Source organism: Gopherus flavomarginatus, chromosome 1 (genome assembly GCF_025201925.1).
Source record: "Gopherus flavomarginatus isolate rGopFla2 chromosome 1, rGopFla2.mat.asm, whole genome shotgun sequence".
Classification (NCBI taxonomy): domain Eukaryota; kingdom Metazoa; phylum Chordata; order Testudines; family Testudinidae; genus Gopherus; species Gopherus flavomarginatus.
The window spans coordinates 100165023-100191092 of NC_066617.1; the positions used below are offsets into that span (position 1 = coordinate 100165023).

General features: G+C 52.1%; 1 protein-coding gene across 1 annotated transcript in view; it reads right to left on the reverse strand.

The window, feature by feature from the left end:
* Positions 1-1630: 1630 nt before the first annotated feature.
* SH3BP1 (SH3 domain binding protein 1) overlaps positions 1631-26070 on the reverse strand; it is a 29930-nt gene continuing 5490 nt past the window's right edge. The window contains exons 3-20 of the mRNA XM_050936077.1: positions 25019-25123; positions 23914-23990; positions 23477-23588; positions 23173-23249; positions 22414-22549; positions 21334-21402; positions 20953-21043; positions 20291-20433; positions 20097-20208; positions 19632-19713; positions 13615-13695; positions 13033-13149; positions 11933-12030; positions 10254-10386; positions 9226-9326; positions 7641-8048; positions 3597-4304; positions 1631-2756 (exon numbers count right to left, since the gene is read on the reverse strand). Of these exons, the coding sequence (XP_050792034.1) occupies positions 2431-2756; positions 3597-4304; positions 7641-8048; positions 9226-9326; positions 10254-10386; positions 11933-12030; positions 13033-13149; positions 13615-13695; positions 19632-19713; positions 20097-20208; positions 20291-20433; positions 20953-21043; positions 21334-21402; positions 22414-22549; positions 23173-23249; positions 23477-23588; positions 23914-23990; positions 25019-25123 (2976 nt within the window). The 3' untranslated portion in view covers positions 1631-2430. The remainder of the gene's footprint in view (positions 2757-3596; positions 4305-7640; positions 8049-9225; positions 9327-10253; positions 10387-11932; positions 12031-13032; positions 13150-13614; positions 13696-19631; positions 19714-20096; positions 20209-20290; positions 20434-20952; positions 21044-21333; positions 21403-22413; positions 22550-23172; positions 23250-23476; positions 23589-23913; positions 23991-25018; positions 25124-26070) is intronic.

The following is a 26070-nucleotide window of genomic DNA, read 5'->3' on the forward strand; positions in this document are numbered from 1 at the left end:
ATGAAGTGGGGGGTGTGTGTGTTTCTTGGGGTGTTCTGTCTTTTCCAGTGGTTTGCATGCACAGGGGGTGGGACTCAGTGTCCCTGGGTGTTACTGGTTTAACGAGGTGAGGGAAGAGGGAGTTTGTTGTTACAAAGGACCGCAATGGCCTGGAGGATGGAGACCCCAGCGACTCGTGACCTGGTGACCCGGCTCAGGAGACACAGCCGGTTCTGGCCAGTGGGAGGACAATGGGCTGCAGAGAGAGGACCCCGGTGACCTGACCAGCTGGTTCCAGCCAGAGGAGAGCTGAGAGGAGACCCAGGCCTTTCTATTTAGGACCCTGTTTACCTGGAGAGAAGACAATGGACAGAGGCAGGGCATAGGGCTGGGAGTATTGGAGGCCCAGCCGGGAAGCAGGGGCTCCGGCCTGGTGAAGGGAAGTAGGCAGAGCCCACCTGGCTGCAGGGGAGACTGGGATGTGCTGTGCTGTGAGAGGCCAGACCTGAGGCCCTGAGAGTTTCCTGTGCTGTGTTCAACTCTCAATAAACCCTCCTGTTTTATGCTGGCTGAGAGTCACTCCAGTCTAGAGAACAGGGTTGCATCAAGCCCTTCGGGGGTGAGGAGGCCGGGGTGTCCAGAGCACGTGGACTCCCTGAGGGGGCCCACGGCAAGAGATAGACATGCTAAGGTTCAGAGAGGTGCGGCTCCAGGAGGTGGAGGGGACTAACTCTGAGAGTGGATCCCTGAGAAGGGCTGTCTCACTGAAAGGAGCACCCCCAACGGAACACACAGGGCCAAGAGTGGGCACAATCTGTGAGTCAGTGACACTTTATTCAAAAGGTGCTTTAAGTCTTTCCTTGAGATAGATCAGTGCTTCAGAGCAGTGGTTCTCAACCCACAGGCTGCATGCAGCCCAATCAGCATACAGCTGCAGCCCATGTGACATTCTCAAGGCTATACAGGTAGTATATATAGTGTGGATGCAGCCCACATAACAGAGAGCGCTGCACAAGCGACCCACAATGGTAAATAGGTTGAGAAGCACTACTTCAGAGTTATGCTCCATTCATCTTAGTTCTCAGCGCACAAGAGCTGGGAGCAATTTGGGAGATTGTGATGAGTTGCTACAGATGCCTGACAGATATAAAACCATTTGACTAGCAGCTAGCACAGCATCCATGCATGTGAGGCAGAGTCATGCTTCCTCAGCCAGAGCTCTGAAGATCTGTGGCCAAGACATCACTCTTTCTCCAGAGTGGGAAGGAAACAGGCAGTGTAATCACATGGCCAACGCACTGAGCTTGGGTTGTATTCCTGTAGCCATCCTCAGATGCAAGCCAACCAAGCCTAATTCAGACACCTAGCATGCGTGGGTGCAGTGCTATTAAAGGTTCCAGATAGCCCCATCAACCAGAGGCCTTCATCATGCCAGTAGCAGTGGCATAAGCTTCCAATATGGCCCCCCGCCCATGTCTTAGAGCAAGAAAGGGTTCCCACTGCATAATCCACTCAGTTCTTAAAGGGGGAAGGACCAACAACTCCTGCTCCCTAAAAACTTGACTAAGACCTCCTAATTTCAGTCCTACATGTCATGTTTCTCTCCCTCCCACCCCTCCCCCACCAGAGATAGGGGAATGAAGGAGGCCAATTCCAGCTCACGCTCGCACTTTATTATATACTGAAAAATGGCGAGTGTCAAAGAATCACAACAATATGGGACAGAAGCAGTGAGTGGGGCCCAAAGGCACTGTCCCCACCCCCAGCACAGCCAATCAGCAATAATTTATACAAACACTTCCATAAATAAGTTAATTCATAAATAAAATTGTAAAAAGACAAAGCAGCAAGGAATGATTTCCGGGGCTGTGGCACGTTCATAGTACTGACAATACCAACACTATCTTGTGCACAGCCACACAACAGCAGTGAGGTATGGACACAGATCCCTTTCCCACTGTAGTAGTGGGATCACAACCCATCAGACACAGGCAAAAGCTACACAGTTCAGTACTGATACACTTCACTGGTCTGGCCAGGAGAGCCTTTTCCCTACACTTTCTTCCACAGAGAGTGGAGGGCATAGCAGTAAAAGGCCGCCACTGGTTATATACAAAAGAAAAATAAGACAACCTGCCCTCACCCCACCGGGGAGCAGACAGTGATTTGGCTTGCACATGCCCCCACCCTGCTTTTAAGACAAGGCTTCCAGTGCTCCTTTTGAGTCAGTGGTAGCAGGTTTAACTGAAGGGGAAGGGTTCTATCAGGCAAGTTTTGTTCTTGGCAGGATAAAGGAGGAAAGACAACTACTTACACCCTGACCCCTGCAAAATAAATGCATAAATACTGGACTGGGTAGAGCCAGAAATTGAGAAAGAAGGGAAAGAAGAATGGGAATGGGTGGAAATCTGGACTGGGATTGGGAACCCCCCCCACACTCCACCCCACCTCCTACTCATCCAGGCCTGCTATCAAGTCTGCAATGCTGTCCACATAGTAGTTGGGCACCAGGTCCTTTGCAGCAGGGCTCTCACTGGCCATGTAGGCCTGTGCCTCTTCCAGGCGGGACACACCAGTCAGGGTCAGGACTGTGGCAAGCCCACAGTTCTTGCCGAACAGGATATCTGTCTCCAGCCGATCGCCCACCATGAGGGTGCTGGAAGGGTCCACACCAAAGCGCTCTACAATGCAGTCGAACATATACGTGTTCGGCTTCCCCACCACCACCGCCTTGCGCCCTGAGGCTGTTTCCACTGCAGCCATGAGACTCCCTGTCCCTGGGAAGGAAAGAAACAGGCATTCACAAATCAATATGAGATTTTAGCTACCATGGGACGCAGCCATGAGAAACTCAGAACAAATGCTTGTTATCCAAGGACAGACAGGGAGTTAGCATCCCTGCCAGTCAGTGGAATTCAAAGGTCTGCCTACCTCTTTGAGGTTCAGTGCACTTTATACCCAGAGTTTGAGGGGTAGCACTGTCCCTCTTATTTGAGATGGGCCCTTACTGTCAGGGGCAGGCACCACCAAGAACTATGGGGTCTTGGTTCATGAATGGCACTTCTAGGCACTGCCCTATTGCAAATAATAACTACTGGTGGTTCAGTGAAGTTTAAGAATTAGATGTGTCTTTTCTAGATAAAGAGAGAGAGAACCACCGTCAGTCATCACCATCTGAAGGGGCTACTAGGGATGGGGCATGGCTCCTCTCATATAGGTCCCTGGAACAGTCCAGCTAGTGGCTGTGGGAAGTGAATTAAAGCTCTTGGTGCAGTTTCTAGTGGGATAGGTGTTTTTTGGTAACAAGGCCCCATCACCATAGATACCAAGCCTCCTTGGTGGTCACTCACAGGAAGGGACTGAGCCATTTGACTCCCTTCTGGCCCACAGGGCTAGTCCCAGAGATCAGGGCAACTGCCAGAGCTGCATCTGCCAAGGGAACACCCTGGGGTTCAGCCCAGCAGCTTCAGTGTGGCAAGAGAAGCAGCAGCACCCAGGCAGACGGGGGGTCCCCAGACCCAGCAGGGGGCAGGCCTGAGTCTCTAGGCACCCAGAGGCCGCAGTGGTGGGACCCACAGACCTCCCCAACTGGAGATCGCAGCTCCCGGGCCTCTCACCCGGGGTGCACTGCCCGTCGCTGAGCAGGTGCCAGGGGTCAGGGTCGGTGGCCACCAGCAGGCACTGGGGGTCGCGCAGGTAGCCGCAGGCCTCGGACAGCTTAGCGAAGGTGAACTGATCATCGTAGCCGACCAGCACGGCGCGCACCGGCGGCTCGTCCTTCCCGCCGGCCGGGTCGCCCTCCCCGGCCAGGCGCAGCCCGGCCTCCCGCAGCTCCCCGCGCAGCCCCTCCCCGCCCAGCACGAAGACCCGGCCGGGCCCGGGGCAGGCGCCGTCGCCGGCCCCCAGCAGCCGCTGGCGCAGGAGGAGCGCGGAGCAGAGCGCGGAGCTGAAGACCTGCTCGGCCCGCACGCCGCGGAAGCCCAGGCGGCTGAAGCGCTGCTCCAGCTCGGAGACCGAGCGCCGGCTGTTGTTGCTGACGAAGAACGTGGCCTTCCCGCTGCGGCTCAGCCGCTCCAGCAGCTCGGGCGCGCCGGGCACCGCCCGCTCGCCGGCCCACAGCACCCCGTCGCAATCGAACAGCAGCCCCCGCGCCGGGCCCAGCACCTCCCGCGCGCTCGCCCCACTCAGCCGCCTGCAGCCCGCCATGCCGCTTTCTCCCGCGGGAATGACGTCACCGCTGGCTGGTGCGCCACTGCCTATCAGCGCGCGCACTCGGCCTGATGGGCAGGCCCGCGGCCCGGCCACCTGGAAGGGGCTGGCCAGTGCTGTCCAATCACCGAGGGAGGTGGGGGAAGCGTGACGGATAAATGCGATAGCCTACCGCAATCGGGGGCGAGGTCTCAGCATCCAATCACTACTGCGGACAGATTAGATGGGCAGGGTGAATTAGCCACGCCCATGCAAGGGGAAAAGCGACTCGGGGACAGCAAGGAGGGATTGTGAATGAGTTTCCTCAAAGACCAATGAGAGGAAAGATAGGGAAGAATTGATAGGTGTTCACAGCCAATCAGCGTCAGTCCACACGCTGCTACGACCGAGAAGCCGGAAAGAACCCCAGCAGCCATAGCCTATTACAGGGGGAGAAAGCTGTAGGGAGGCGGGCAAAACAAAAATGGCGACTACCTTAGCTTCTCAAATATCAGGAAATAAACGAGAAGGCGCGGGCCGTAAAGATTGACAGACTCAATAGCCTATCAAACATTGTAAAATGCTCAGCAGGCGGTGAATGGGTGAAATGACAGCTACCGGCGGGGCTTTCAGTGACTGATTGGCCAATGAGATGCTCGTAAAATTGAATGGGGTGGGGCTAAGAGAGTGACAGACCCTCGGGCCTAGAAAATAGAGAGGCGGGGCAAAGGAAGATGATTGGCAGGCTAAACGCCCGCTGCAGCCAATAGGGCTGGGCTCGGGGGGTCGGGCACGTGCTAATCTTTCTTGTGTTCAGCGGCTGAGCAGGAGCTGGTCTGCAGCGTACCGGTTGGGGAGCTCCTCGCGGCTCCCTCCTGACTGCAGCAGGGCGGCCGGGAGAGGGGACTCGTGTGCCAGGCGCTGTACAAACACCATGGGGGCAGCCCCTGCCCCGGAACAGCCAAGTCAGCAGAGCAAGGGGGGTGGGTGTCCTACACGCTAGCATCTGAGACCTCCATCCCACCCCACCCCAGCTCATTACAGACCCTGGTGGGCCGCAGGGTGCTCAGAGCTACTACAAGGAGGGCCGTGGAAGTAGCTAGATGTGGGGGTGGACAGATATGCTCCTGCGGGGGCGGGGGGCTGCTTGGCCACGGTGGGGCAACCACAAGTGGTAAAATCCATAGACTAAATTGGCCAGTTCCCTTGGCCAGGCATATAGGAAAAGCAGCCAGAAGGAAACAAGTGCTCTTTGGGGGTGGAGAGAGTGTTGCCAGAGAACTCAAACCAGGGAGACCAGGCAGCCCTACAGAATGGATGCAGTTAACCACCTTATGGACCCACTAAACCAGGGGTAGGCAACCTATGGCATGTGTGCCAAAGGGAGCACGGAAGCTGATTTTCAGTGGCACTCACACTGCCCAGGTCCTGGCCACCAGTCCGGGGGGCTCTGCATTTTAATTTAATTTTAAATGAAGCAGCTTAAACACCTTAAAAACCTTATTTACTTTACATACAACAATAGTTTAGTTATATATTATAGACTTATAGAAAGAGACCTTCTAAAAACATTAAAATGTATTACTGGTGCGTGAAACCTTAAATCAGAGTGAATAAATGAAGGCTTGGCACACCGCTCCTGAAAGGTTACCAACCCCTGCACTAAACAGTCACCTCTCACCTTTTTTTCCCCTCCCTCCATGGACCAAGTACCCACACAATATGATTTTCCGCCCCCTAGAACCATAGGCCCTCTCAGAGGCGATGGCTGCTGGCTCATATACAAAAAGGCAGGGAGAAACGTGTTAGAAGTGGGGAATGGGAGGTCATAGGAGGCTGGGACCTGACCCCATTAGTCATCTAACAGTTCTAACCCATGGTGACTGTAATAGTACCCAAGCTGCCCAGCTCGTACCTTCCAGATCCATATTTAGGGTGCACTGCCTATCCCAATTCTTATGGGTCAGTCATGTATCCTGCACTTTAAACAGGATTTTCCACTACCACCCCGTCTACCCCAAGAGTTGTAATAATTTCTGGCTTGCCTGAGAGAAGAAAAAACCCTGAGCTTATGTGATTTTCATGCACTGTAGAGAACTAAATGCTGTTGTATTTCCAGAGGCTAGGGGAAAACTGCAGGTGGGGATGGGGGAACCCATTGTTAACTCAGCGCTGGGATGGTCCCCTACCTCCTAGTATTCTCTGTGAAGAGAAGTGGAAAAACAAAGGGAAGGAAGGGATCAGCCCTGCAAGTATTCAGTGTGACAAAGTTGAGACTTTTTCTCTAAAATATGTGTACATATATATTTGTAAAAGTACATTACCAGAGGAAACTGTGAGATACCGCAAAACACAACAGACAGAAAGCAGCATTTATTTTACAGGGTTTTCTCACGTACAATCCCAGGACCAAATGCAGACTTGATCCACCCACTAAAGTTAGTTAAGTCGTGCTTGCTTACACCAACTATAAATTTGGCCCCAAGCCTTTAAATAACTTATCAGCAACACAATAAAAAAAATAGTCCTACTCCAAACCTCACCATGTCAATGTCAGAGATTCTTAGTGGGAGGAGTTTATCAGAACTCATTTGAAGGCAAAGTTGGTCCCAAAGGTAGAGAATTATTGCATTGCATATGTAGAAAACATCAGAACAACCCTGTGTATCCAAACCTTATTCATTAGAAACTCATCTCGGTTATGGCCTCTGCTGTGTGAATCAATAGCAATTCAGTGCATACACTCCACTTCTCTGAATATGCTTTGAATGGCTTCAAACCATTCTGGATACAGATGAGTTTCCTGTAACTGAAATCCAGTCTTTAAAAAGAAGGAAGAGCTGTGAACTCCTTGCTCTCTAGAGTCTGTAGGGTCCTTTGAAAGTGCAAGAGGGGATTTATGAAACGTGAGATTAGTTGAATGAAGCAGAATCATTTGGGAAGGCTCAGGGGGAATGCTGGATAAGCATCTAATGATCCCTTATCTCCTTAGATTGTGGCAGAATCCTAGAACTCCAGGAGCTGGAGTTTGTGTCTCCCTATGGAAAGTTTCTGGTAGCTGGAGAGAAAAGAGCAAGTTCATTGGTCCTTTTATGAAGGCATAGGCAATGAGGTGCCAATAAAGAGAGATGAGGGAAGCAGTGTGAAGAGTGGGGTTCCCAATTTCAAGGGAGAGCTTGGAAAGCACAGAGACGCACAGGCAGGGAGTGTTGGGAAGAGAGAGAAGGGAAGCACATGGAGGAGAGGGGAACACTTTCAAGGCTGGAGATGTGTGAACTACTTTCCCAGGAAACATAGTCCCAAGGGTCATCCTGGTCCATCTTCACAAGGTCCTCTCAGCTGAGCTGCTAGATAGATTTTTGACGTAGGTGGTGTGCTGGACTCTGGAAGAGCACCAGTCTCTCTTCCCTCCTCCTCCCTGGTTCCTTGGCAGACAGGCAGAACTGATGCCTTCAAAGCTTCCACTGGGTCTCAGTCATTTTCTGGGGACTGGACCGTTGGCTGGGGTATGGCTGAAGAGCTTGGCCCTCCTGTATATGATGGCTCCTCCGGCCCTTCTACCTCTGGGGTGCAGTCTACAGTGGTTTCTGTACTGTCACTATGTGCAGGAGGTTGGCCAGCTGCAGAGGCCTCATCCCTCATGGTGTCTGGAGGCAACTTGGGGGACAGTGGAGCACCTCGACTCTGGCGTCTGGCAGGCTGGGGTGGAAGTGGAGGTGGGATAGCGGGAGCTCGCACAGACCCACTCACTGTTCGGCGAGGGAAGACTTTGGGGATGGCAGTACTCTCAGGCACAGGTGGGTTTTGAGGTGTGGGGGTTTGGATTCGAGGCTGCACCTGTGGTGGAGCCACCATGGGTCGGACTGGGGCAGCTCGCTTCACTGCAAAGCAAACAGGGAAACAAAACTCCTTTTACTGGCTTGTTTTCCATCCTTATGGTCCCTACATGGCAGGCCTGCAGCCTGACTCTCCCATCCTGTACTCCCATGCCCAAGTCCCACGGCGCAGCTTCTCTCCTTCCAGCCAGGCTGAACTGGACAAGGCAGGGTCCAGCTCTCCATGATGTATTCATACAGTGCCCAGCCCAATGGGGTCCTAATCCCTGACAGGGACCCCACAAATAATTAGGGGACTGCCTGTAGCAGCTTTGGCCAGAGGCACCAGTGCAGAATGCCAGGACCTTCCCCACGGCCAGGGGAGGAGCTTGCTGCCTCCACAGAAGGGGCAGGATGGGTAAATTGAGAGGCTTATAGTCATTAATGCACCACAATGGTGTTCTGTTTGCACTAATTGGGCTACAAGTCAAACTGCATTAGGGACATCTGAGGCATGACAGAGGCTGGTCCCATGGCAGGGGAGAAGCCCAACATCCAGAGAGGCCAGAGCTCACCTGCCCCAGCTCAATAAATGCTCCCAGTTCCATATTGCCTGTTACATCCCGATATGCACAGCCAGGACCAGCTCAAGTCCCCAGCCAGTGCCCCTTTCCCCACATCTCTGGGTCATAGCCTTGCTTAGAGACAATCCCCGACATTACCACCTGCAGGGCCGGCTCCAGCCTTTTAGCTGGCCCAAGCGGCGAAAAAAAAGAAAGAAGAAGAACAAGAAAAACCCAATTGAGCTGCTGCTGAAGTGCCACTGAAAAGGAAGAGAGGGACTGAAGGAACTGCCGCTGAATTGCCGCCGAAGACCTGGAAGTGCCTCCCCAATAACGGACGGAGTGCCGCCCCTTTCTATTGGCCGTCCCAGGCACCTGCTTCCTTCGCTGGTGGCTGGAGCCGGCCCTGATCACTTGCCAGCATCCCCTTCACTCCCAGAACAAGCAGGGCTGGTGAGGGGAAGCCAACCTTGGAACAGGGCAAGATGGGGATCAGCACTGGTGATGCCACACAGGCAGGACCCTCATACCAACGTACCCCAGTGTGGACCTCGCCCAGCAGAGGCATATCCCTCAGCAGACTGGTGAGCTCACTGAACTGCAGCTCCATCAGCACCGGGTCATGCACCGGAAGCGAGACAGACCATACGCATTGAGGTGTGTCAGCCTGCCAGACTTACTTTTGCGTGTGGTGTCATCAGCCGAGGGGCCCACAGCCACAGGAGAAGTTCTGGTCGCCTTTGGGGAGACTGGACCAGAGGACGTCTCGGGGTCTCTTCTGCTGTGGGGAAAGGGCAAGTCAGGTCTCTTTAATCACATCTGCTGGAGACCTGAACTATGGGCCTCAAATACGTGTGTCTCCAGAGAGATATCGTGTGAATGTGGCCGGCACATGGGGTGACAAACCTAGCATCTGATCATGCTGTTAGCTGCATGGGGTTGTAAATGCGCATGTGCAGAGTTCCAGGATTAGTTGTACAGAGTGGGAGGTGGGATGGGGCGAGCAGTTACTGGTACTGGGTGACCCTGCTAAAGATGCGTGTCACTGGGGAAGCAGATGGAGCTCTCCTCTTGTGACACTGGTGGCAAGGGGTTCTCCTCTCAGACACCCAAGTGGGATATAACTAGGAGACAATGGTGTGGGATGCGGAGACAGCTATACAACTGACTTAGCTCAGCAGTGCAGCTTATTCAGGACGCTGAGGGAGGGGGACAGAGAGAAAAAGAGAAGATACTGAACACCACTATCATAGGACCTATTCATATGGCCTCCTTTACCATAGCATTTGAGTGCCTGTGTAATCATCAATGTGGTGAGCCTCCCTGCACCCTTATGAGATAGGGCACTACCATTTTCCCTGTTTTGGGGACAGACTAAATGAGGTGCCCATGGTCATACAGGGAGTTGTCTATGGCAGAACCAAGAATTGAACCCACATTTCCTGAATCCCAGGCTAGAACACTAATGCTGGACCATCCTTCCTCTTGCCCTGCCTCTAGAGGAAGCACATATCAGGGCACTGTGAAGCATTCTCTCTTCTGGTGGGACACTGTGCGTGCCGAACCTCCAGGTAAGGGAGGAAGAGTCAGTTCGTATCTAGAGTCGCCTACAGAAGATGCCACTGGCTATGATGGGAGGACCCCATCTCTCTGCAGTGGGCCCGGGACAGACAGAACAGCACAGCCTCACTCACGACCAGACACTTACGCTTCTTCTCCAGGAGTTAGAGAGCGAGCGCTGGCAGGAAGGGGCTGAGGTGAGGGCTCTTCCACTGAAGGGGCTTTGCTGGGTTTGATCTCTGGGGGGGGAGTGAACATGCCCGAAACATTGAAGTCTATCTCTTTAAAAAATAAAGAAATAAAGTGAATTAATGCAGTACAGAAGCACCCTCCTCACTGTCTGCACAGATACTCCCCACACCCAAAGCAAAGCCACCACATGCAGAGCACTAGGGGCCTGATCCAAAGGTCACTGGGAGAATCCTATTGACTCCAATGGGCTTTGGATTATGTCCCGGGAGAGCGCAGCCAACACAGACTATCCTGCAGAACCCACTCACCTACCCACAGGGACCCCTCACTCTCTTCTTCTCGAGTTACTCATGGGAGAATTCTGCGACACTGCGCACATGTAGAATTCATGACCCCCGCAGAAAATGTATTTTGCCAGGGAGGCACTGCAATTACACCTTTTGCCCACCAGTGGCTGCTGTGACACCAGAAGAGAGGGCAGCTGGCTCAGAGCTAGAGCAGCCAGCTATGGAGAGGGTGTGGGGAGTGGCTGCTTTCCTCACAGTGCCCTGCCTGCGGGCCTAGGTGAGGAAGCACGGGATATGGGGTGGGGGGAAGTGCAGGGCTCACGGGGCTGCTGGGATGGTCACATAGATTGGGGTTCAGAAGGACTAGTGTGAGGACAGAATGGGACTGGGACACAGGAGCTAGTAGCGTGACAGCATTGAGCTGGAATGGGACTAGGGGTGCTGGGACAGATGGGGTCAGCTGGTAGAGGGGTGCAGGGCCACATGGGGACGGGGGAAGGAGGGGTGGCTGACAGGTGTTTTGAAACAAATTATGAAAATAATTGAAACTGGTGTGATTACATTGTATTATTGTGACAAATAAGATATACAGAATTTTAAAATATTGTGAGCAGAATTTTTAATTTTTTGGTGCAGAATTCCCTCAGGAGTATTGAGTGTATTGGCCTCAAGTCTGGGAGTGGAGAACAACTACCCCCTTATCTTCCTGCAGCCTGGAGACAGACAGTGCCCATCAGTATAGACTCTCCAGACCCTGCACAACATCATTCCCCAAGAGCCCCCCAGCCCCCCAAGAGCATGCACAGCAGGTCCTGGGGGCTGGTGCCTTGAGTGCAGAGTGGGTGAGAAAAGGACGCCATTGTCCAGAAGACAGGTGACTACCAATGTCACTACGTTAGCTTGGCTTGGAGCCCCTGGGCAGCCTTTTATCACTATATGAGGCTCCCAAGTGTTTCTCCTGGTTCTTCTCACCTGTCCAATTCTGAAATCAGGACCCCAAATTTCACAGTGAGCCTGAGGGGAGGGCTGGGTGGGGATCCCAGCTGTACCGCCTCGGAGATCTCCCTCCCACTTGCAAGGCTTTAAACCGCTCTTCATGTTCAGCACTGCAGCCGCCAGCCTACCAGTGAGGGCAGGGGAGGAGAAGGGAACTGCCCTGGACAGGACACCCCTTCATGTCAGTGTGGCTCACTCGTTTGGCTTTGTACCCTTCTTATCTCGGACTCTGAGCACGCAGGGCCTGATTCTGAATAGCACTCACTCCCACCTGTTAGACACTGGCATCACAGCACTGGCCCCACTGGACTTGCCCTAAGAGAAGCCAAGATCTAGACCAGCATTGGCTTACCTCCAGGAAAGAGAGTGTCGGCATTCTGTATCAGGGCCTCCACGATGCCCACCACCTGGATGGAGGACACAGAGGCCAGGTCTAGCTGTAACGGGTCTCTGAGGGACAGAGAGAGAGAAGCCGTTAGGATGGAGCTAGAAATGGACAGTTATTGAGGCTGTTGCTTCTCCTCTGGCAACAGCGCTTGCGACTGTCTCTCTGCTGAACACGGGGCCTGTTTGGAGGGGAATCATAGAAGCCAGCAGGATGAACCCATTTTATAGCTAGTCAAAAACGCGTGGGGTGCTATTAGCACCAGGGGTTTGCAGCAGAAAGCATAGCTGAGGAGTACAGCTTTGAGGTGGGGGCTATGTGGCACTGTGTGCAATAAGCATACTGCCCCTTTCACCTTGAAACACCTGGATTCAAGCCCTGTCGTAGGTCACATGTGCCACGAGCGTGCTGGGTCTCAGCCACTGCCTAATAGACATTTGCCCCCCTTGCACAAACCCCCTTTGGATTGGCAGAGCGATGTGCTGGGGGGCCAGGCTTGGCAGAGGGACACACAGGTCAGCAGGGACTTGAATTGGTAGAGCTGAGGGAGAGAGGGCCGATCCTCGCATTAGAACAGCAGGGGGTGTTTGCAGGTCAGGACAGGTGAAGAGGCTGAGGTGTGTGTTGGGGGCAGGACAATGAAAGGCCAGGAGTGAGGTACATTAGTACAGCTGGCTGGTGGGGCAGGACTGGAACAGAAAGAAGTGCATCCAGTGAGGATTGGGGTGCATTTGCAGAGCTGGGGCAGGGGCCTAGGACTGGAACAGCGGGGTGTGGGCAAGATCAGGAGTGTGGTACATTAGTGGAGTTTAGGATGGGAATAGCAGCTCGTGCTGCTGGTCAGTACTGAGCTCTATGGACCATTGGTATTGAAAAAAATCCTTTTAAAAGTTCTCAAACTGCCCTTGATGGTTAATAAATCCCAGCCAGGGCTGGTGCTGCTTCCCGGCCACAGCACTTGTTTTGTGGGGAGGCTGGTAGAGGAAACATTCAGAGATGGTGGTGGAGAGGTTCGTGCCCTTGGATCATCCCCAGCTGCTGACTCCCTGAGGAGTCCCATACATTACCCTTTGCTCTGCTGTGACCACAGCAGGTTGGGGCCTAGGACGATGGCGATGTTGGTAGGGGTCATTTTATTCACTTCCTGATGTTCAGCCAGCTTAGCTAAAAACTTGATCAAATACCTGTTGAAAAAGGCAGGGTGTTAGTAAATATCAGGGAATGCTGCCCCTCCTGGCCGCAGGAGTCAGTGCTCTGCATAGCCACACAGGGAGACTAGGATTCCCAACTGTGTCTCTCTCTCTCTCCCTCAGAACAAGTAGGGCTGCCAAAAGTATGGAGACCAGGCCCTGGTCTCAGTGTGACTGCCATGCAGGAGACCAGGGTTCTACTCCTGGGGTTGGCAGGGGGCATAGCAATGGCTGTGCTGATTCTCTCAGGGGTTGGCATTGTGCACTGTAACACACCAAACTTCAGCTTTGGATCCCCTTCCCCCCCTGGTCTCTGGGAGCCATGCAGAAGCTGAGGCCAGGATGCTTTGGGAACTGTAGCCCCTAGTCTCAGAAGACAGGGGATCACTCACCATCTGAGGCACTGTGATACCATGGAGATGGGCAGAGTGCAAAGCCTAGAGACTGACAGATTCCTACCTCAGGTTGTTGTAGTTGTCTTGGGGGAGCTGGCTGCAGGTGTCTTGGAGGCTCTGTAGACGTCCCTCTGGATCCTTGAAACTGAGAGAGGAGAGGGAAACGAAGAGATTTAATGTGTCCTGAGAAAAGGAAGGACGGGGCAGTGTCAGAGGGAGAGGCGAGAACCCCCTTTCCCTCTCCATTCCAGTACAGGCTGAAGAACAGCGGATCAGACTCATTTGGGGAGAGGGTTGATCTTATTCCTATGTGCTCCCCACAAAGCCCTCTGGTGTTAGCAGGGGCTTGCAAAGGGATCAGGGTGAGAATCCAGCTATTTATTATTTATTCAGTGCCTTCTTGTTGCAGTCACTATGGAGAAAATCTTCTTCTATTTAGATCACTGCTATTCCTACCCTTTGTCTTTCATCCTTTCCCATCACCTCTCTCTCTCTCTCTCTCCCTTTCCTGTCTTTGTGAGTCTCCTCTGTTCCTTCCTCTGCATTTCCTTTCCTGCAGCAATTCCCAAATGCCAACCCAACTGGCTTCACTCCTACCACCCTACCTACATTCCATTCCCTAAAATGACCAGCCATTAAATAGCTAATGTTGACAAAAGCATCATCATCACTGGACTTTAAAATTGATACTCCAATCAGATGAGTAGGGGCCAGAAGATTTCACCCTAGAGTCTTTGTTTCAGGCTCTCTGCACACTCAGGCAGACAGCACTGCATGCCTTCAACTCAATTCACATGTGGAACATTCTCTCCACAATTAAGGGGGCTAGAAACATATTTTTCTTTCTTAAAAGGAAAGCTTAGATTTTGGGCAATGGAAATATAGTGCTTCCCCCTTTCAACCTGAGCAGCTAGTCAAGTTTGGGGCCCTGGGGACGTTCCAGCTGAGAGCAGAAACGGGCATGTGCAGTGATGTTGCAGCCCTGTCAGTCCCAGGGTATTAGAGGGATGAGGTGGGTGAGGAGCTATAGTGTTTCTGGTGAAGACGCCTCGCGGAGGTGGACTTATTAAGCCAATGGCAGAACTGTGCTGCAAGTCTGTAGTGTGGGCCTGTCCTGTCAGTAAGTTTTCAGCCCTGAAGAAGCGCTCTGTGTAAGCTGGAGAAGTGGTCTCTCTCACCAACAGAAGTTGGTCCAATAAAAGCTATTACCTCTCCCACCTTGTCTCTCTAATATCCTGGGACTGACATGGCTACAACATAACTGCACCCTTCCGAGTCACATGGAGGAAAGGAAGGTGGGGTGGGAGGAGAAAAAAGCAGCTGGGGTGTGTGTTAGTGGGTTCCAGATTGTTGCAGTAATTCAGTGTCTCTGTTCAGTCCATGATTTTTTGTGTCTAGCAGAGTAGTGAATTTAAGCTCCCAGGGTTGTCTCTTGAAGGTGTTGGGCAGGTTTCCTTTGAAAGTGAGGACTGATAGGTCAGATATTGAGTGACCTCTCTGAGAAAAGTGTTCACTCACTGGTGATGTGGTGTTTTTATCCTTTATCATTTTCCTGTGTGAGTTCATTACAGAGTGGAGCGATTGTCTGGTATCACCCACATAATTGTTATTGGGGCAGTTAGTGCACTGGGTGAGATATACCACATATTGTGATAGGCATGTGTAGGACCCATGGATCTTGATAGGTGTGTTATGAGGGGTGTTGATCATTATAGCAGTGGATATATGTCTGCAGGTTTTGCATCTGTGGTTCTGGCAGGGTCTGATACCACTTTGAGTTGGTGCGTCCTGGTCTGAGGGGTGCTTGCTTCTGATGATGAGCTTGGAGAGGTAGGGGGGATTGTTTGAAGGCCAGAAGAAGGGGTTCAGGAAAGATTTCTGTCAGGATGGGGTCTCCATCGAGTATGGTTATAGTTGTTTGTTGATACCCTGTATGGTTTCCTCTAGTGTGGGGTGATAGGTGACACTTAGGGGTGTGCGGTGGGAGGGGATTTTATTTCTGTATTGAAGCAGGTTCTCTCAAGGTATTTAGGTGGCTTGTTCCATGATGTGATTTACTTCTCTAGTGCAGTGTCCTTGTTTGGTGTAGGCGGTTTTGAGTGTATTAAGATGCATATCCCGGATCATATTCTGCGGTATGTGAGTGCCTGGCTGTAGATAACCTTCTTGGTATGTTTGGAGTGGTTATTGGATCTATGAAGGTAGGTGTGGCGATCTGTGCATTTCTTGTATATAGCTGTCTGTACGGTTCCATTGCTGAAGCCATTCGGGGTGTCTAGCATGTTGAGGCTAGGGTGGGAGCATTCCAGAGAGAGTTTAATGGATTGGTGATGGTAGTTGTAGCTGTGATGGAAATCTGTGAGAAAGTTTAAATTGTCTGTCCAGAGGATGAAAATATCATCCATGTAGAAATCAGTGACAGTCAGGGATTTCTTTGGTGCAGTTTTGCTTATTTACAAAGAATGTACAAAGTTCTGTGTCTCTGAACACAGAAGGAATCAGATAGCAGGACACAGCTTCTTTTGCTCACAGCACCAAGAACATTCTTTTCAGACTGCCCCTCCTCCCCCCAAAGTCCTCCACCCACTTAGTCCAACTCCCAGGTGGGTTCACAAACCCCTTTTTGTGTTAGGTGGGGGAGCTTCTGATTAACTCATCCTGACAGTTATGTTAACTGAAAAGAGTTTTCACACTCAAAGAGGTTTGTGAGGGAAGCCACCAGTACCTCTCAGCATAACACTCCCCTCATTTTAGCTCTGCCCATCATCCTGGTGATGCCCCAAAATGGTGACACCCTGTATGACCCATCCCAAACAGAAAGCAAATAAACAGTTTAGCAAATTAAAAATGATACAAGGTTAAATGATTTATATAGATATAGTGGCCTTCTGTCCAGATGTTTTCACATCACCAGTCCAAATTGCTTTTCATTCCCATCCAGCATCCCACTCAGATTTTTCCCCCTCCCACTCCCCCACTATGGTCTTTCTTTAAACCACCAGGGAGAGGACCCCTTTCAGTCAGCCCCGGGGGGATGCCTGTTGTTTCTGTGGAATTTTCTGGCGGAACCAGCCCTTGCTTATTTTGTTTGAATGGGGGATTCGCCTCTGTAAAAACGTTTCCAGCCTCAACTTCCACAGCTACATTCTCAGACCCAGGGGGGAGGGAGGAGGGGAAGGAGAGAAGAGCCAAACTGAAGCTCTCTCCCCCATACCATAAGCACTAGCATCTGTGTGCAGCATAAGAGGGGTTTTGAAACATGGATAGGCCAAGACAGAAGCAGTCATCACCAGAGCCTTTCTCAGCTCTGAACATGCTAAATCACACCCTGAGGGCCAATTAAACAGTTTCCCTTCTTCACTATTTGCTGCTTGTCAGAAACATTCAGCAAATGAACAGAAATCACTTCCTGGCTGTTTGAGGAGCTTGAGCAGCTAAGAATTCACTGAGACTCAGAACACGTTTCAACCACTCCCTTGCTGGAAAGCTACTACGGCATGTGCCTGTTATAATAGTTTCTGCCCGTGGGGGCAGGATAGTTCACTCACTGCAAACCAACTGCCTGCACACCATTTGTCTCACCTGCCTGGCCCATATCTTTAAAGGGCAATTTCCACAGACTGACTCTGTAAGTCACCTTTCCTGGCACTGGATTCCGCAGGCATTAGCCATAATGAAATCCAAGCCAATCATGAGCTCATGCACTATGGCAGCCACCCAGACTTCTTGCTCGAATTCCAGAGGTCCATTCTTCAAACCTAGTTTGGGACAGCTGCCCTTGCCCCAGTCACTGTCTCCACTTGAAACTGGTTAGGTGGTTCGGTTTTAGAACTCTGATTCCCAAAACGTTTTAATGTATCTGGTTTAATAGACGGCTGTGTCTGAGCCAGTGTCAATCAACACTGTGCATTTTGCAGATCCTACTGTAGTCAAACATCCACGTTGTTCAAATGCCCATATCTAAAGAAAAATGGTGGGGCTGATCCTGGTTCCTCCAGCTCGGGGTACCTTCATTCTCCAAACTGGGAGCGAGAGAGAGAGACTTTCACTAGCCACTTGTGGCAGTCTGTGTTGGTCTGCCTGCCATTTATAACAATCCTTTCTGTGGCCAGTTTTGTCACACTACCAGCGTTTAACTGAACCATTTCCTTTAATTTTTGCATACATGTCAATTTATCTTCATTTACAAACCAAATGTATCAGTTTTTATCATCATTCAATATGGTCACAAACCAGATTAAAATCCTCTCTTTCATCAGACACATCAGATGCAGAGCTGTACTTACAGGGCTCATGGCAAGCAGTTTGCCTCTTCCTCACTAGCAGATGCTTCCTTCCTTGTCTGGTGAACTGCTGCAAGAAAATATTCAAATTCTGCGGCCAATTCCCCCAAACTCTCGGTGTGTCTTAGGCTTCTTTTCGCTGATCTTGATCTGAAAGTCCAAGTCCCGCTGAAGATCTATAAACTGGTCCATTGCCAGCCCATCCTAAAAGCCTTGGTGTTATCTGGATATGCCATGAACACAAGTCTCTGCAGGCCCTCTGACAGTTCAGATGGGGTTTCTTCTTTCCCTCTCTTTCTAGCTCTTAGCTGTGCCCTGGCCAGCTCAGGTTGATGGTTATCTCCAAACCACATGTCAAGGGCTTGTACCAGGTCTGGATGACACAGTCTGTTTTTTAGGAGTAAGATCTGCAGCACAATCAGGGCTGGGCCATCTATGTTGTGAGTAACGCCCCTTCCTGTCCTTCCTCCCAGCCATTCTATGGTGCTATAATGTTGAGTTGAACCACATAAGCTTCCCAGGGAGTTTTTCCCTCAACGATAGGGGTTTTTTGCCTCATCTGAGCTGGGACAGACCAACCTCTCCCCTCTGGGCCGTTGTGGATTACAAACCGGGTAGAAAACTTGTAAATGTCTGGCCTTCCCCACATCCTCTGGCTGGCTCAATTCCTCATTCAGGCGGCAGACTTTCTCTGTGGTCAGCAACCCTTTGAATTCCTCTGGACTTGAATTTTCAGCTCCTTAAGTCCTTGCGGCAGCTCATCTCAGCTAGCCCATTCCCAGTTGGCTAAAGCTTGCTTGGCTTCGCTGTCTTGTGGGAAACCTTCTGGACCATGGCAGTCCGATTGTTGGTCACCTCATCAATCTGTTTTATTCCAGCCGGGTGTGTTGCAACTGGTTTTGCCAACCTGCCCGGGCACTTCATCATTGGTGTTCCAACAAGGATCTCCTCTCGGCCTTCAAATCGTCTCTGAGCCCTTTCTGGGAAACCTTCAGCTCTTGTCTTAATGCCTTTTGCGACGTCTCCAGCTCCTGTTTGAGGGCTTGTTTTAAATCCTGCTGGCCATTTTTGATTTCTGCAAGCCCTTCCGGGATTTGTTCCATCATGGGTTCCAAGCTCACCAGCTCTCTCCTTGGAAACCAGATCCCACTCCTGACATGAGTGTTGCCCCTTTTCAACCCAAAATGTGAGGCCATGGGCATGGGCCAGTTGAGAGCAGAAGCTGGTGGTAGTCAAGTATTTCTCTGAGGTAGTTTTGTTAGTTACAACAAAGAACGTACAAAATCCTGTGCCTCCGAAACCAGAAGGAATCAAATGGCAGGAAACAGCAACTTTTGCTCACCGTACTAAGAACACTCTTTCCAGCCTGCTGCCTGACCCAAAAAACCTCTCCCCAGGCGTCTTCCAGGGTCAGACTGTCTAGACACTGTGCTTTCAGTTGCTCCTTTCCTCACTGACATGCACAAAACACAACAGTACTCAGCAAAAGCCCTCTGCCCACTCAATCCAAACTCCTGGGGCTGATTCACAATGCCCATTTGTGTTGGTGGGGGGCTTCAGATTAACTCCTCCTGCCAGTCATGTTAATAGAAGAGTGCATTCCGTCCAGTCTCAGAGAGGTTTGTGACCGATGCAGTCATCAGTACCTCTCGGCAGAACGCTATCAATACATCACGTGGGCCAGATCTAGCCTGGGGACCCTTATGTTTGACATCCCTGCTGAAGAGTCCATAATCAGAGGGGTCCTTTTGATAATTTAGCCTGCCTAAGAATGTCCATCTCTCTGGTTCTTTCTTACCAGGCTACTTTAAACCAGTCATCATAGAGTTCAAAGGTCATCAAGGGTTGGGGCAGCTCTCGCAGGTAGGATTTCAGTGCACCTGAGATGGAGGCAAAGGGTCATGCTTTAGAGAAGGGGTTCTCAAACTTTTTTTTGCTCAGAACCCCTTTGAAATTATTTCAGGCTTTGCTGACTCCCCTATACCATGCTGCCCTTACTTCTGCACTGCTGCTGGGGGCTGTGCTGCCTTCAGAGCTGGGCACCCAGCCAGCAGCCACTGATTTCTGGCCACCCAGCTCTGAAGGGCTCTGGCTGACAGTCAGAGCCCCAGCATGCGCGGGGGCTGACAGCTTGCCACCTCCTCATAATAACCTCATGACCCCACTCCCAGTTTGAGAACTGCCGTTTTAAAGCATGCTTCTGAGGCTGCTACTTGTCCAGTCAGCGTCTCCAGGGCCCTTACCTAGGGCCTCTAGCATGTACCTGCAACAGCGTGTGGGTCGGAGTAGAATTCCTCTAGTGCATTGGAGCCGCTGGCCAAGCTGCACTTCAGCTTCCTCAGCACCGAGGCCCCTGCTGCCAACCTGAAGAGTCCCTAGAGGAGGGAGGTGAGAGACAGCATGACAGCAGGACGGACTGGCTGTGGTAGGGGGAAGGAAGCAGCAAGCAGCACCTACCTCCTCCTTCATGCCCGACGCTAGCAGCATCATGACACAGGCTTCAATGGGGAGGGCAATCTCCCGACCCAAAGTCCTCAGGTGCGTCTCCAAAGGCACCCCATAATACCCTGACACTGGGGAATCCATGGGGAAAGGGGACTCTGGAAAAGAGGAGAGAGATCAGGAGGGGGTGGAGGACAAACCCCAATTGGAGAGGGCGCTTGGAGTCTCTCGTCACCATCCAACAACCAGCTCGTGGTAAATGAGCTGAGAGGTGTCAGCCCATTTCCTAGCAGGACAGAGGCTCCATATCACCAAACCGCCATCACCATGCCTGGCTGTAAATTGCCCTCCGATTGGCAGATCCAGCAGGGAGGCCGAGGACCAAATGAGCCGTGAGAGACTAACTCTTCTCTCACTCCTAGCTTTGGTCTCTTCAGTGAGGGCTGAGATACGTCAGCAGGGGTCAGTTTGGTGAGCAAAGCTTGCCCTGCTGCGTTCGTACAATCCCAGTGTAACAGAGCGAGGAAGAGAGCTGCCCAGCAAGCAGGCTCAGTGGGAGCTTAGAGAGACCCTGAGGAAGCAGTAGAGAGAATCGACCCCCTCTGCCTACATGCCGTGTGTAGCTACTCACACTGCCACCCACAAAACCCTGCCCCGGCCCAGCTTGTCCTACCCACCTGCCTGGCTGTGGGTTTCCTTCAGCTCTGCCAAGACTGTGTCCAGAGATTCAAGAGACTTCCGGTGGTACTGAGCTTGGATTTCCATCAGCTGTCAGACAGATCACAGGCAAACACAGCTTTACTCTGCACAGCGTCTCTCAGAGACACCGGGTCCCGGGGCATTTGACAGGGATGGGTGCTTTCAGATGGAACGTGGGATGCAAAGGAAAGTGGTGAAGACGGAACGGGAGCAGCAGGGGAGAAGCCTCTTTTGCCAGCAGCGCCGGGGCGGTGAGATGGGACCGAGAAGATGCCGGAGCAACATGGAGACCCTAGGGGACTTGTACACAATGGGAACGAGCTGGGGGTGAGAGAACAGTACGGGGAGGCGGGACTTACTTTGATGAAGTAGTTAGCATAGCTGTCCTCCTTGGTGGAGAAGTGATAGAGGTCAGCCATGTACTCATCCTGGAGAGGAGATAGAACGAACATTAACCTTCTCCTCAGCATCACCACAATGAAGGGTCCCCCGCATCAGCCCTCATCATTAACCCCGCCAGTCCCCCAGACAATGCTCTCATAGCCAGATCTGGGTCACGAACACACGGCAGGCTACAGCAAGAGATGCAGGGGGTCTTACTGGTGTTTGGAGCGGAGGCAAATGAAGACAGCACCCCAGAGGAGCTGGCTTGTTAGATTTGGGGTTACAGGGGTCAGTGTTCACATTGTCCCTTCATCCCCTCAGGAAATAAGTCTCTATGCTTTTCTTTGTTATTATGATTGAGGTTGAGGCCCCAGCGAATATCAGGATCCCGCTGTGCTGGGTGCTGCATGAGAGACAGTCCTCACGTGGAGGAGCTCACCATCTGGGTCGACAAGACAGACGTAGGCATGGAGGAAGGCAGGGTTGTCACCCCTAGGGACCAGAGGCACAGAGAACTGAAGTGACTTACCCAAGGTCCCACAAGGAGTCTGTGGCAGAGCTGGGAGTTGAATTCTGATCTGCGGAGTGCCAGGCCTGTCCCTGAGCCACAAGATGGATCTTCCATTCTACAGTATGTTCCTTTTTGCTGCAGGTTTCTCTGTTCTGTGGTGAGCACCCCACGAACTCTCTTGCAGCAGCTTTACTCTCTGACCACCATACTGCTGCTCTAAAGCCTTTACTACTCTATTACACTGGGGTGTGGAGCTGGCACTGGGGTCCGCCGGCTGTCTACCCCCTCTGGAGTCTGGGACACAGCCATCTTACCAAGGCCAGCACACCACTGGTGCTGGCTGCATCTGGACCAACCCTCTCACTCTAGACAGAGCTCTAGCCTGTAACTAGTGATTGGCTCCTGGGGCCTCCTGGGACACAACTGCTGGAGGTGAGTGGGTCATTGCCCAGCTCTCAGAACGAACCCAGACCTGGCCTCCTTTCCCCCACTTGGTGTCATCAGCTTGCCCTCCCTAAAGAGGGCAGACTCGTTTTCCACTCGCCTTACACTGCTCCACCCTTCGCTTCACCTCCTCTTCCTCTTCCTTCAGGTTCTCCAGTTTGATGGCAGCGGACGACCCCCCAGGGCCGGGGCCAGCACCAGCGCTGTTACTGGAGTTCTTGACAGCTTGGTTCAGCCTTTGGGTTGCAAAAGAAGAATCAGGGCCACACCCTGGAAGCCTGATGGTATTTAATACCAGGGATGCGGACACTTGGCTGGAGGGTCTGTGCCTTTCCATTTGCTCTCCTCCATCCACATCAGAACTCTGACCGATATGTAAATATGCCTAGAAGCAGCAGGGTTGCCCTTCTCTTTCCCCTTGACAGAGCATTTACTTGTGGGTTAAACCCTCCATTTCTGCCCCTGGCACAGGATTTGCTCATTCAGAACGTGTGAACATAGAGAACCCCCACCCCACCACCACCATTCCTGGAACCAGGACCTCTCCTCCTAGGGGCATGGACATAGCCCCTGCACCAGCTGGACTCACCCATACAAAGAAGGGCTGAACATTTTGCTGTCCCAGGGGACTGCCTGTTCTGATTGTATAGCAGAATCCACAATGTCTTTAACAGGAAGGGACTTCACAAGTGCACACTGCACGCACTTTGGACTCATCCTTGCGTGTCAGAGACTTAGCTGCACCCTCAGATCAGCGAGGGTCTGTCAGCTCTAGCCCCTCAATCCCCACTCTCCACTCTCAGGGGGGCAATCATCTGGATCACAGCTGCAATCCACCACTCTCCCCCTCGCTCAGTACCTGCCCTTGATGGAGTTCCAGTCCGAGATCAGCTTCTGAAGATTCTTCTTGTGTTTCAGGATGACAGGCAGCTCCTCCTAGCCAAGATTGGATGAGGGAGTTAGTTACAGATCCTACCTCTGTGCTGCCAGGAATGGCTGCATTTGTGCTGCATTTTGTACAGTCACAAAGAGAGAGAGGCGAGAAGGTGGGGGGAGAGCAGAGGTGGGCCAGTGGGCACAAGCAGGCAGGAGAGATGGAGGGAGAGTGAGCAAAGAAGAGATGGGGAAAGCAAAGGTAAGAGAGAGAGATAGATCAGGGCTACCTCACTCAGTTTATTCAGAGGCTGTAGGACGTCTCTCTCTAAGGTGATTTCAAACTCAGACAGGACTTTGGCTAGCATGCTTTGTATGAAGCAGCTCATCTCTAGAGCTCTCCTGCAGGAATGGAAGGGGAGAATCACAGCAGGCCCCAAACACCCTATCCCTCTCCTCCCAGGGGTAGTGCACCAGGGAGGCAGGCAGTGCCAATCCCAGCACTAGTTCCCAGATCCTGCTGCGCTCGGAGGTCGAGAGCACAAATCCCCCAGCGAGCATGCTCAGAGGCGGGGTGCTGCCCTGTGGCTGGCAGTGTTAACCTTGACGCAAGTGCTCAGAGGCTCTGTCTGAGAGCATGAACCCCTGAACCAGTGCCCTGGGAAGTGTGCACTGATTGTACCATATGCACTAATACTTTTCAGGGCTCTTCCCTGTGGGCACTTACCCGAGGCTGGAATCGGTGTCCAGTTCTTTGAAACTCTCAGCCATAGTGATGGAAAGAGCCATCAAGGGCAGCTTCTTCTGCACAGAGCCAAGGAGAGAGGGGGCGGGTGGGGGAGAAACAATGAGCAGACAGGTCAGATCCTCCCTCCCACTTCCAGTGTGGGAGTGACACCTTCAGCACCACAACCTGATGATGGCAGGGCCAGCCAAGGAAGTGCCACCTCACACAGGACACATTTTACATCTGTCCCCACCTCACAGTCCCTCCTCAGAATCCCCCTCACCAGCATGAGAATCAAAGCAGAAGCCAAGGAGATACATGGGAGGGGTTATGATGCAAAAGGCTACTATGGTCTTTAACGCTCCATAACCCTGCCTCGCTCTCTCCAACTAATCCCCACTCTGCAGCGGTCCCGCTAGTGCAGAGTCCTTCAACAGCTAGTCCGGATCTGTGTGCCCCACTCCAGAATGCTGGAGTCTAGGGAGCTGTACCATGGAGGAGGAGATTACCCTGAGTGGAGTGTGATTATTCAGGGTCAGGACCCCTTCACTCTAGGAAAGGCATACTACATGGGAGGTCAAAGTACCATCACATCTGAGGTGAAAGGTTCTGCATCTTATTCCTCCGTGCATACAGTCTCCCAAACCAGCTCAAAACCCATGGCAATTGAGAGGAGAAAAGGTCTTTTATTCATTCCCCAGCCCTCTAAGTGCTGTAGTTCCAATCTGGGAGCAGATCAGAACCAGTGACTTAGAGGAGAAACGTTCTCCATTCCCTTCCTGGCCCCTGGTAACAGCCGGTCTCACCCCAAAGTTCTAGCAGAAGCAGTGACCTAGCTGTGAAAGCTCAGCATTCCACTTCCCCATTGCCACCACCTCCTGATCTCTCCAGAGCACAGACCAGACCCTCCACGCTGGAGGGGAATAAATGTGACGCTGTAACACTCAGGTCTCAGGCGCTTTGCACCCTTGAAGCATCTTCTACCCAGCAGAGTCTCGCATGGAGCGGCTGGGCAGGGCTGCTGGGGGACAGGCTGACATCCTCTTCATGCGTAGGCTGAAGAGGCAGCTTGCTGGGGAGCAGAGTGTGGGGCAGAGGCACTTACCACTCGTTTTTCCATGTCTGCACCGCACTGCCCCTGCAGGCACGCCTGGAGCCTCTTGGACACATTGTGCGCTGCCCGTTTGGCTGGCTCGATTCTTTGCTCAATCTGGAGAGAGGGAAGAGACTGGGAAGCGAGTGGAGCTGGACTGGGAGATTCCCTTCCCCAGCCACCCCTCAATGTATCAGGTTCCAGGGTCGCCTTGGGATCTCTCTGCTGAGGTTTCCTAGATGAGAAGGCAACTGTGAATTGAGGGAAGAGAACTTCCCTTCTTCCGGAGGGCACAGGGTGACCCCCTCTGCCTATTGACATCTATCCATGTCCCTCTGGTGCCTCCCCTGTGTGTGGGGGATCTGGTGAGGTGTTGTGTCCCCATCTCACACCACCGCCAGAGAGGGATGGAGGGATGGACTCTGAAGTCTTGCCTACACTACAGGTACAGCCTGTTTGCATGGTGACCCTGTTCTACCACTGCTTGATCTTGGTAGATGTTACATAGTTTCCTTAATGTGGTTATAACACGGTTTTGTCTGATCAACACAGGAAAAACCAACCCATGTTCCAGCGTGGCCAGGCTGTGTTGTAACGGGGGTCCCTAACGTGGCTAGAAACAAGGCCTCAGCAGCAGAGCTAGCATGGGAGGCAGGGCTCGGGCTTGAGGTTAGCTCTGTCCCCCACTGATGTAATCAAGGAGGCTTGTTAGATGTGAAAATTGCTTTGCTACTGTAACTTGACCCGTCTGCCTTCAGGCAAAGAAAGAAAAAACTCTAACAAGAAACATTTGTCCTTTTAAAATTCTGCTGTGCTTTTAGTTCAAAAATGATCCCACCGCTCTGCCACCATGTCAGGGTTCCTTCCCCACTCTGAACTCTAGGGTACAGATGTGGGGACCTGCATGAAAGCCCCCTAAGCTTATTTCTATCAGCTTACGTTAAAACCTGGTATGCTGCCACCACCAAGTGATTTAACAAGAAACAGGGAAAGGACCACTTGGAGTTCCTCTTCCCCCAAAATATCCCCCCAAGCCCTTATACCCCCTTTCCTGAGGAGGCTTG